This window comes from Zootoca vivipara, chromosome 13 (assembly GCF_963506605.1).
Source record: "Zootoca vivipara chromosome 13, rZooViv1.1, whole genome shotgun sequence".
Classification (NCBI taxonomy): Eukaryota; Metazoa; Chordata; class Lepidosauria; order Squamata; family Lacertidae; genus Zootoca; species Zootoca vivipara.
This window is the reverse complement of record NC_083288.1, coordinates 33,777,800-33,789,898: the sequence shown is the minus strand read 5'-3', so window position 1 is coordinate 33,789,898 and position 12,099 is coordinate 33,777,800. Positions and strand designations below refer to the sequence as shown.

At 47.3% G+C, this 12,099-nt stretch overlaps 1 protein-coding gene across 1 annotated transcript; it reads right to left on the bottom strand.

Moving 5' to 3' along the window:
* Positions 1 to 8,944: 8,944 nt before the first annotated feature.
* LOC118095483 (interleukin-27 subunit alpha-like) lies at positions 8,945 to 11,371 on the bottom strand. The gene is made up of 4 exons (XM_035136733.1): positions 11,156 to 11,371; positions 10,513 to 10,611; positions 9,272 to 9,436; positions 8,945 to 9,175 (listed from the first exon to the last, which is right to left on the bottom strand). Exons 1-4 carry the CDS (start codon positions 11,369 to 11,371, stop codon positions 8,945 to 8,947), a joined length of 711 nt encoding a protein of 236 aa, XP_034992624.1.
* Positions 11,372 to 12,099: the final 728 nt, after the last annotated feature.

Here is a 12,099-nt window from a genome sequence, read left to right as displayed (position 1 = left end):
AAACCTAGAACCCTTCCTTAACCATGGCTTACCAGCTTAAAATCCAGCTAAGATCCCCTTTCCCCCCCCAGTTTGGATTAAAGCTGGCTTGTGTGTGTGTGTGTGTGTGTGTGTGTGTGTGTGTGTCAAAATGCAATATTTCATTAAAAACAACAGGGTAGACACAGGAAAGATATGGATTGTGGCTAACATTGTACGTACACTACTTCCCAAAATAGCAGTGGGAGTGTAGAGGATGCAGAGGGAACAGCAGTGTACACAGCCCATGTTTGTTTTGGCCATCACACCCAAGATGCTCATTAAGAAGCCAAAAAGCTAAACTGGAGAAACTAGTCATGGTTTGTTTGACTGTTGGACAATTAATGGTTTATGGTTTGTCAAAGCAAACCATGGCTTGCCATTACGTGCAAACCAGCCAGTCACTGGTTCAGACTGCTATAAGTCCTTTGCACACAGATACCTAGATCACATCAATCTAAAAAAAAACACAAGAGAGGTTCTTTCAGAGCTACTCAAAGGTTTTTTGTTTGTTTGTTTGTTGTTAAGCTTTTACTCTGCTTGTACGCTTGCCACCAGAACGAATGATCATGGAACCTATGGAGAAAAATTTCAGGTGAGAAACTCTGAGCCACAGTATACCTGATTTTATTTATTTTTTATTTATCTTTTCACATTTATATCCCACCATTTTTCTCCAAATACATGGTTCTTCCCTTCCTCATTTAATCCCCCAAACAGCCCTGTGTGGTAGGTTAGACTGGGGGGGGAGGGGCAATGACCGGCCTAAGGTCAGCTAGTAGGCTTCATAACTGAGTAGGGGGATTCGAACCTCGGTCATCCACATGCTAGTCTGACTTTTTTACCGCTACAGCACACTAGGGAAGATATAAATTTTAAAAATTGTCCAGTAGCATCTTGGAGACCAACTAAGTTTGTTACTGGACAATTTTTTTGTTTATTCCCACTGTCAGGCCAACGCGGCTACCTACCTGAATAGGGAAGATATGTGAGTAGATTTCCTGACACAATCTTCCATAAAGTTGCGGTGAGTGTCACTGAATTGGCTTCAAGTACCGGTAGCCAGTGCTTGGGGGTAAACCCAGGGGGGGGGAGCCAATAATCTGGCATTTTCCCAGTCAAAATTGCTCCTTATCCAATCTGTTTACAGTCTTGCCTTGGGCAGTGGTGAACAGAAATATTGTGCCTGTTCCCCGCCCCCCCTTCAGAAAGTCTATTAGCAGCCTTGGGAGGGGGCCGTTTACAGCCCAAGAATTACCATATTTTTCCATGTATAAGATGCCCCCATGTATAAGACGCCGCCTATTTTGGGGGACTCCAAATTAAGAAAACACCCCTCAGCACTACCCGTATATAAGACGAGCCCCAATTTTAAACCTAATTTGTGTGTTTTAAAAAACCTAGTCTTATACACGGGAAAATACGGTACTTCCCATGAAGCTGAATGCGGAAAGTGACGAAATAAATAGCATGTGGGATAGCACGAAACATTTCTGCTCATGTAACCAGGAAAAAAAATGTTTCACAATAAGGAAGCGGGTGGGTGGGGAGTGTTTTTTTCTGGTTTCCTTCTCAAAGTTACCACTCATTAATTTAGAAAGTGGCCTTCTATGGTGTTAGCACTGGTATTCTGCATTATCTAGATTTCTGTGGATTTGTTGTTGGAATATCTACCCTGTTTCTCCGAAAATAAGACGTAGCCATAAAATAAGCCGTAGCAGGATTTTTAAGCATTCAAGGAATATAAGCCATACCCTGAAAATAAGACATAGTAATAGGTATCTACAGAAGCGGCGGGCAATTCCAGGAGCAGAGTTTTTGATCCAAAGCCTTCTTGCGGGATAGGCAAATACCTTGAGGTACGTAGTTTGCTTTGCATGAGCATGGTTATTGAATCAATAAATGCCCATTTGCTTTGGCTGTTGATCAGGTGGTTTCACTCTCTCAGTTGACATGTTTTAGGCAGAAGATGAAAGGGATTATATGGCCCACAACTTTATAAAAGAGGGGTTTTTTACTGGGGAAATGGTGCAGAGAAGAGGATTAAACATTCCCAATTCCCCCCACCCCTTGCGGTTTTAACTTGCAATTGTAACAGAAAAAGAATACTAATACAGTAATATAGGATTGGAAAAAGCAATCCATTGCCACACGACCTTGACACAATATTCCCTCAATCCAGTTTTAAGCGTATACATTTAGGGCAGCGTTTCTCAACCGCTGTTCCGCGGCACAGTAGTGTGCCGCGAGTCGCTGGCTGGTGTGCCGCGGCGTGCGGTGAGAAGGGCGATTGTCACCCGCAATGCACCAGGGTGCCGGGCTGCCAGGGGCGCCGAGCCGCTGCGCCCGCGGCAGTCGTCCGGCGCCCGCAGCAGTTGCGCCCGACTCCCGAGCCGTGCGGCGCCTGAGGCGCCCGTCATCACAGCCGCGCTGTGTGGGAGGGGGCAGGGGCTGACGCTCCCGACGTTCGGGAGTCCTTTGCGCATGCGCAAAGCGCAGCTGTGGACTCCGGCGGTTTAGGTTTTAAGCCACCGACTGTTAGGTTTTAAAATCCCGCCGAGATATTTATGCTTAAATAATTCTCGCCCTCGACTTAGCATGTCTTCAGAACCGAGGAGTTGCTCCTAGGAAAGGTTAACTGCGGCAGCAACGGGGACACTGAAAATGACCCTTTTTCTATGACCCACATTTCTTGATAAAGGAATTCACAACCAACCCCACAAGCGATCCCCCCCCGTGTGTGTGTGTGTGTGTGTGTGTGTGTGTGTGTGTGTGTGTGTGTTCAATTGCCAAAGCAGTTTCATGCCACTTTTGTCTGCTTAAGGGAACCACAACTCAAAGCAAGGTGCTCCAGCTTAACTGGGTTGTGGATCCGGCTCAGTTTAAGGGCGGGCGTGAGGAGTGGGAATTTAAACTACCGGGTAGCTAGCAACTGATTTTTCTGAAAACGTGCCAGCGATAATTCATATATTGCCAGAGCAGGTAATAAAATGGGATGTATTTATCATTCAAATGCAATTTGCGCTTTGCAATACACTTTGAACAAAACGAAATTCCGAAAGACGAATATATTTTAGCTCATGTTCCTTGCAGGAACCGAAACCCCAGCTACTAGCTTCCAAAATCGTTTACATTTTGACATGTGTTGGGAAGTCCCATTGGTTTCAACTGTACTCCTTTCGCTTGAAAGTTGATCCCGGCCATTTAAAAGGCGTTTCCATACAGATAAGCGTGTTTAAGAACCGCAGCCTGCCCCAAACGTGCTTTGCGTATTGTTCTGTTCTTTTCATCCCCAACCGTTCCCTAAATTCCCACACACGGGAATGCATGCGTTTGTTGCAAAACAACTGAATGTAAGAAGGGGTTTCGTAGGGAGGGCAGGATGTCACGAAATCCCCTATTCAATACCATCTCCAAGTATGATTTACTAAACCGGGAAGGAATAAAAGGCTTCCAAAATGACCCCCAAATAGGTGAACCCATCGGAACATTATCCTTGCAACATGAAACTGTAAATCATTAAACTGTCAATGGACATATTGTTATAATATTTGATCCTGTAATTTGGGGTGGCGTTTCAGCAACAACAGCAAAAAATCACATCCAGATACCAGGAGCTACTTCTACCACCACCACCACACCCCCACAACCCCGGCAAATGCCTTTTGCCTAGTATAATGAGCCTTGCATAATATTACTGGCCTACTCAAATACTATTTTCAGCCGGGGAGCCAGAAGGCAAAAGGGACTTTTGGCAAGTGTTTCTTACAGTCATAATTATATAGTCAATATAGGGCGGCACAGAGTTAAATTTTTTAACTTTTTTAATGGTGGTGTGCCTCGAGATTTTTTTCATGGAACAAGTGTGCCTTGGCCCAAAAAAGGTTGAGAAACACTGATTTAGGGAGTCCAAATTTCCAAACAGGTGTCTGGATTAATTTGACAATTACAAACCATATGCTCGAACCTGGAAAGAGCAGTGAGATCTTCTAACCACTGGGTGATAGACGGTGGAATTTGTCTTTCCAGCTCTGCCCTATAAGCCTCTTAGAACTCATCACAGAACCCTCTTCTGTTGCCCATCTGTTAAGTTAAACACCACCTGCTTCTGTCTCACTGCTCTGACCCAACCTTCCCCTCTCCTGTAGGCTGCAGCTGCTTTTAAGCTTTAAAAACATTGTTTGGAAACTTGATCGTGTGTTTCCAAAATTGCACGAGGTTCAGGCCTTCTCTGAGGGAGCAACAATCAAATTATTACAGCCCGTTTTGTCAGCAAGTCTGCTACATCAAATGCATAAAGTGGATTGTAGAGCTGCGTTCTCTGGCGGGGGAAGGGAACGGCATCATTTTTGGCTCTTTGCCTGTCAGCAGATGTGGAAGATACAGGGAACCCTGTACCTCCAGCTAGCTGGCATCTCTCCTATCAGATCACTCTCCATCACGGTAATAGTTTTTTTAAAAAAGAAATCTGAGTGAAATGTCTCCTTCAGTTATGACGTGTGTGTGTGTGTGTGTGTGTGTGTGTGTGTGTGTGTGGGCATGCATGTATCAGGGTGGCGACTCTTAATTTCACAGCCCATAAACTGCAGAATTTCCTCCCTGCCAAGTTGCATCAGGCACCTTCATCAAGGGGTATAAAAATGATAGAAAACAATTATCAACCATATGAAGAGAAGATCAGCAAAATTTAAAACAAATATTTAATTACATAATCAGGATAGACTTGTTAAAATGAAGAAAGTTTTAGCAAACATCTAAAATACTATAGTGAGGGTGCTGTTATAGGGAAAAAATAAGGGGGTTGGCTTTTGCTGCCCAGCTCCCCAAGGGGCTGAGTCCTGTAAGTCCATGATCAGTCAGACATGGATGGATGGAGGCAAGATCCATAGAAAGCAAGGCAGATCTTTATTTTTCTGTTGCAACAGAGTTCCCTCCCCTCCTTACAAGGAGGTAGGAGAGACCCAGAACAATGGTGCACAAGCCCCTATAAAGACTTTTCAAATTGCCCACCCTGTAACCCAAGACCACCCCTCAAAACATCATACATACCTCACTGAAGGAGGCGGACTCCAGCAGAATTCTGAGTGTGTTGCTTCTCTCCTGTCTGCCAGGATACCAGACAATGCCTTACTTGATTGCATTTTCTGAGTAGCGGGGCCATTCCTTTGAGATGGTAAATACCATATTTTTCCGTGTATAACACGCCCATGTCTATACGATACCCCCTATTTTGGGGGACTCAAAATTAAGAAAATGGGGGGGGAGGTTTTGCCCAGAGTATGGTACTTTAGTTCTTGTATCTCTTACACATATTGATGGTTTACTCAGCTTAACAGATACTGTGTGAGTGTCTGGAGGCAGTTGGAGGATGGATGGCAGCTAACGGATTGAGGTTGAATCCTGACAAGACAGAAGTACTGCTTGCAGGGGACAGGAGGCGGGCAGGTGTGGAGGACTCCCTGGTCCTGAATGGGGTAACTGTGCCCCTGAAGGACCAGGTGTGCAGCCTGGTAGTCATTCTGGACTCACAGCTGTCCATGGAGGCGCAGGTTCAATTCTGTGTCCAGGGCAGCTGTCTATCAGCTCCATCTGGTACGCAGGCTGAGACCCTACCTGCCCGCAGACTGTCTCGCCAGAGTGGTGCATGCTCTGGTTATCTCCCGCTTGGACTACTGCAAAGCGCTCTACGTGGGGCTACCTTTGAAGGTGACCCGGAAACTACAACTAATCCAGAATGCGGCAGCTAGACTGGTGACTGGGAGCGGCCGCCAAGACCACATAACACCGGTCTTGAAAGATCTACATTGGCTCCCAGTACGTTTCCAGGCATAGTTCAAAGTGTTGGCGCTGACCTTTAAAGCCCTAAACCACGGGTGTCAAACACAAGGCCCGGGGGCCTAATCCGGCCCGCCAGACCTCGTCATGTGGCCCGCGTAGCCGCCGCCGACAATAACCGCTGACAGTAGTTCTGGAGCCTGCGATTGGCCAAGGGTCAAAACCGGGGGCGGGGCTGCAGGCGGAGGCCGGGGCGGTGGAGCCGCGCTGATTGCCTTGGCCAGGGAATTTCAATTTCGAATGAGGCTGAGGGAGGCGGTGGCACAGCGGCCAGACGGGGAAGTGAGATGCAGGAGGAGGAGGAGGAAGCCCGCCGAGGAGGTAGGAAAGCCCTACAGGCGCTGCCGGCAAAGTTGGTGCCGGGACGGAGCAGCGCTGGATTTTTTTTTTGCAGGCTTTGCTGTTGTCTCCGAGAACGAGTGAGGCGGCACTGGGGAGCCGCCGCCCGCCGCTTCCCTTCCTCTACTCGGCTGCATCCGGGAGGTGGGCGAGCGAGCGGGCGAAAGGGACGCGGAGTGAGCCTGAGGGGGAAGTAGGCGAAGCGCAACAGTCGCTCTCTTAATGGAGCCGGGTTTCTCTTCCCTCTTCCCCCGTTTTCTCCTCATAGACACTCGGGAGGGTGCCTGGCTTTTGCTCTGCCCCCCACCCCCGAGCCGCCCTTTGGCTTCTCAGTTCCGGTGGAGCTGCTCCCTGGGGGGCGGCCGGGAGGGAGGCGGCGACTACGGCATGGGTTCCTGCTCTTCCCGCTCTGTCGCCGCCACCTCTCAGCACCTCGTGATGTAGGGCTCCAGATGGAGTCGTCTCGCGGTTTGAGTAGGTGGGAGGGGAATTTTTTTTGGGGGGGGGAGGTTTTCAAGCCTCCTCTGCCTGCAGTCCCGGTAGGGAGAGGCGGCGGCGAAGACGACAACAGCGCGGGTGGGGGGAAGAGCAGCTCTGAGGCGAAGATGCACGTCCGCTGGGGCTGCCGCCGCCTTCCTCCTCGGGAAATCCGCTGCCCTCCCTCAGCGCGAGGGGAAGGGACTCTGGCGCTGAGGAGGGAGGATGCAAAAGCAAAGCAGGGAGTTGGTGCTGCACCGCATGTTCCTGCCCCTCTCCAAAGCATGGGGTGGGTTGCAGCGTGTGGCATCCTGCCTAGCGGGGTTTGGGTGTGCGCAGGGCGGGAGAGGGAAGCCCTCTTTCCATCTGCAGGTTTTTAATCCCAGCAGTGGCTTTCTCCTTCCTGCCGAAGGTTTAGTTGAGCCCCCCCCCGGAAGCCGTCGATCCCCACCTTTTGTTCAAATTTCCCTCGTTTACATCCCCTCCCACACACGCGCCACGACGCAGGAATGTGATCCGCGTGGGGGCGGGAATGAGCTTACATTATTACAAAAAACAGTAATAATTGAATGCAGTGACAATAATTTATGATAATAAAGAGTGGACACATAGTCCTACAGAAACAACCGGCCCTTTGAGGGTGACCAAACTGCTGATGCGGCCCCCGATGAATTTGAGTTTGACACCCCTGCCCTAAACGGCCTCGGTCCAGTATACCTGAAGGAGCGTCTCCACCCCCTTCGTTCTGCCCAGACACTGAGGTCCAGTACCGAGGGCCTTCTGGCGGTTCCCTTGTTGTGAGAAGCCAAGTTGCAGGGAACCAGGCAGAAGGCCTTCTCGGTGGTGGCGCCCGCCCTGTGGAACGCCCTCCCATCAGATGTCAAAGAAAAAAACAGCTACCAGATTTTTAGAAGACATCTGAGGGCAGCCCTGTTTAGGGAGGCTTTTAATGTTTAATAGATTTTTTTATTTCATTTTTCTGTTGGAAGCCACCCAGAGTGGCTGAGGAAACCCATCCAGATGGGCGGAGTATAAATAATAAATAATACTAGTAATTATTATTATTATTATTATTATTATTATTATTATTATACTTGCCAGACTGTATTTGCAGGGAGGTGTAAGCCCCTACAGTCCAAAGATATTTGGAAAGCTTTTCCCATGTCCTTCCTCCTTGCAGAGAAATATTTGAAGTCAATTTGGAGAGTCAAAATGGCTTCAGGATTGCTCTCCTGTACTTTTTCAGACACGTGGTTTATATACTTACATATGTGTTTGCTTTGTACATTTATGAACATTTGTTCTATATTTGAGACTTTAGAATTCTTATAACAGTGCCTAATGCTAATAATGAGGCAGAGCATTTGGTCCATCTAGATGTCTGTATTCATAGACTCATGCAGCTAGAAGGGACCCTGAGGATCATCTAGTCCAGGGATTGTCAACCTGGTCCCTACCGCCCACTAGTGGGCGTTTCAGGATTCTAGGTGGGCGGTAGGGGGTTCTATGGCACAAGCTGAATCCTCCTTCCATCGAGCACTGGTGGGTGGTAGGGAAACTTTACCATCAAGAAAGATGTATTAGTGGGCGGTAGGTATAAAAAGGTTGGCTACCCCTGATCTAGTCCTACCTCCTACGCAGCTGTCCCCTATGGGGCTCGAACCTGCAACCTTGGCATTATCAGCGCCATGCTCTAACCAACTGAGTTATATCGTTTGTCAATGGCTCTTCGGACTTTCAGACAAGAATCTTTCCCTGCCACCCATTCCTGCTCCTTGCACTGTTGGGAGCTCGCCACGTCCTGCTGCTCCTCCACTGCTGCATTTACCCCCCCCGCCCCCCCACTACAGCCACACACACCTGGAGTGGCTGTGGCAAGGAGGCACAGTATTCTTTGCAGAGAAGCCACCATGTGATTTAAAAGTGTTGTGCACATGCTGCCCAGGTCAGCAGAAAGCCGATTGCCAAAGGCAGGTTTAGAATTGCTTGCCAAACATTCCTAGCTTTGCTTTCTCTTTCACTCTTTCTTATCTCTTTCCCAGGAAAAGTGCCTTTGCCGAACTGAAACAACAGTTTCCATAAATGGTTACAGCACTGTTGATTTTATTGAAAAAAATAAGTTAAAAATACATAATATAAACATTTAGAAAAAAAATAAATACTTGTAAATTAAATACTTTAAGATAACCAGTTGGTAAGTCCATAAATTACAGTAGGGGAGCTGTTGGGGTCTGGATGCCAGGATGCCAGCATACTCTGACAGCGGACTGGAGATCTAGGCTGGGAGCGGTGGAGATTTGGAAGCCTTGGAAAAGGAAGTGTCTTTAACCACCCGAGTCCTCAGCACTGAGAATTCCCTTGTGACACGGCACAGGAAACTGTTGAGGGAGCGCAAGATGACATACATTTCCTGGCGATTCCTCCACCAACTCCGGTGCTGAAGAATTCGAAGGGGCTTGAGTGTTGGCTCAGGCTCATTTTCAATCGGCAGGGCCCAAAGCAAAATCTACAGGGAGAATTAAGGAAAGGTGTTAAAACGGCACAAAAGATAAAGGACGCCTTTGCCCCACCGAGCTGTGTCCCAAAGGGCAGGAAGACCTACCTGATAACTCACGTGATGGTTCAGGTCTCGGAGGGAAAGACTGACGTCTTCAAAGTTAGATAGGAATTTAGAGTCTTCTTTGGTGGCCTCGTGGTCCCTCAGCTGTTGTGCCAAATCCTGATAAAATGGCAGCATCTTGGACATGTAGGTCAGGCGCTTGGCATCCTGGGAAAATGGCAGGATTAGGAACCGAACCAGTCAAGAGCACTCAGGTGGCCATGCCTCTTCCCTCCCTGCCCTTGAGATGTGGAAAGAAACCCTGGCGAAAGCGGGCAGCTATGGAGTGTCCCGAAGCTCTGCCGAAACTTCTCATCCAAAATACTAATCATTGGTTAAGGCCCAAACTACATGTTAATCTGGGGAAATGATAACGGATAGCCTAGTTCAAAACAAATAACAAATTGCAGCCTACAGAAAGAGGAGGCTAATTAAGTTGGTCAAGGAGATAACTTAGGGTAAGGGTGTTTAACCTTATTCCTAACACCAGTTCCCCAATCTATATTGCCCCCACTCAAGTTGATCATCATCAACAACAACAACAACAACAACATTATTTATACCCTGCCCACCTGACTAGGTTGTCCAGCCACTCTGAGCTGCATCCAACATAATATAAAAACACAACTAAACACCAAGCAATAAAAACTTCTTGATACAGCACTGCCTTCAGATGTCTTCAGAAAGCCATATACAGGTAGTTGTTTATTTATTTGCCCTCTGATGGGAGGCTGTTCCACAGGGTGTGTGCCACTACCAAGAAGGCCCTCTGCCTGGTTCCCTATAACCTTATTTTCCAAGATTCTGTGGGGGAAGCCACGACCGTGAATCTGGCGCATAAATTGACAGTATAAAGATACCCCTTAGCTTCCTTTGCCACCACTTTTAAATCTTCCCTATTGTGGATTAAACTCAGTAGTCTTCACATCACCTCCCCACCTTCAGAGGCAAGGTCAGTGGCTCCTAGAGGGAGAGGGCCTTTTCAATGGTGGCACCTCAGTGATGGAATTCCCTCTCCTTATCAGCTCACCCAAAGCCAGCATTTCACATTTTTTAGGAACCAGGTAGCAAAACATTTTGTTTGCGTTATCAGGCTTTTGGTGGCATTGAATAGTTCACAGGGGCCTTTACCTCCTCTTGTAGAGACTGACAATGTTGTTAAACACAATTTATGTTGTTACTTGCTTTCAATCATGGGCATGAAAAGCGGGATAGGAATTTTTCAAATAAATAATTATTCTTACTGGAAGAGAAAGCCACGTGCGGAGATCAATGCTGACTGAGGGAAGCTTCCCTGAGCTTTGTACAGAAGTGGGCTGGACTCCAGGCAGACGTTCAGAGAGCTGGAAAGAAAGAAATAAAACACCAAGACTCTAGGTGGGGTTGCCAACTTTTCAACCAGCTGCTGCAAATGTGCCTTAAGAAATATGCTTTACTTGAGATGGGGGAAGGGGCAGAGGCAAGTTATTCAAATTTATTTATTATGTTATTTCCCCTTTCCCTCCAAGTTGCTGAGGGTTGTGGTAAATTATTCCATTATAATGTTAGCAGGAACTACCAGAAATAAATTAAACTATTGCTCATAAAGTTTCTAACTTTATACTGCACCTTCATAGATTACAGATTGATCAATGTTTGATCCCATTAGCAGTAACTAAGGACACAGAATTTTCCAAGTTATCAGTTTTCCACTCCTATTCATGTGGCAAAAACTTCAGATATCCCCATCAGTCATTGCATGATTAACTAGATAAACAGCCAAAGGGAAGAGAACTACAGTAATGAACTAAGAAACTGTTAGCTTTCCCTTCCAGAAACCAGCCAGTTCCTATCCCAAGGCCTGTCACACTGTGTGTGCAGAGGAGTTAGAAAGATTAGTAGACTTACGTAGCGACGTGAAAGACTCTGTATTTTGCAGAGAAGTTGCAGGGAGTGTCTTAAGCTAATGCCAAATTCTTTCTGCAGAGTCAGCCGCCACTGTGGGATGAGACTGGAGCCATTTTCTTCCATGGTGGCAGCAATGAGAAGGTCAGCATTGAGGACAGCTTGGAGAAGGAGTGTTGCACCTAGAAAGTTGTAGGGAGAAAGGAAAGGTGGTGCCATTACATGGGAAAGGCAGCAAATTTGTTGAGCTGGATACCTGCTGATCTTGGGACAAGAATTCAGGGCTAGGGTTGTGGTGGGATAAGCCTCAGTTTGTCCATAGGGAGCAATGGGTGGTCCCATCAGGGTACAACTTTGAGGTGGATATCTAGAGCCACTTCGGCAGAACGAGCAGGAAAGCTACAAATGCAAATTTTGAATACACAGCAGTACCATCGAAAGAGTCCTGCCCCGCTCAACCATTCAACTCAGAGTCAAAAATTACCAAACAGCACCACTGATTAAAACAACACCATTTGGGCTCCTACGATTCCTGTCACAGGACCTTAGCAGACACACGTGCTCCAAAATTTGGTTTGCAGGCCTGTCACACAGCGTGACCTCACCATCTGGAGAGGGGAAACCCATTTGAGGGGAATTTCACTGGCCACTTTGAGGTATTTTCAGTAGATTTGGAGGTTATGTTTACCAGTAAGGAAAAGCATGGAATAGCAAGCCATTGATCCCTCAGGCCTAAACAACCTCAGAGATTTGTTTTCAAGACAAAATAGAACAGCATCCCAGGCTCCTTTAGAGTACAGGTGGGGAGCCTTTGGCCAATGGTCAGAGATGATGGAGTTGTAGTCCAGCAAGATCTGAGGGGCCACAGGATTCCCAAACCTGGACTACAGTGTATTTTCCTGCTTGGCAGGGGGTTGGACTGGATGGCCCTTGTGGTCTCTTCCAAC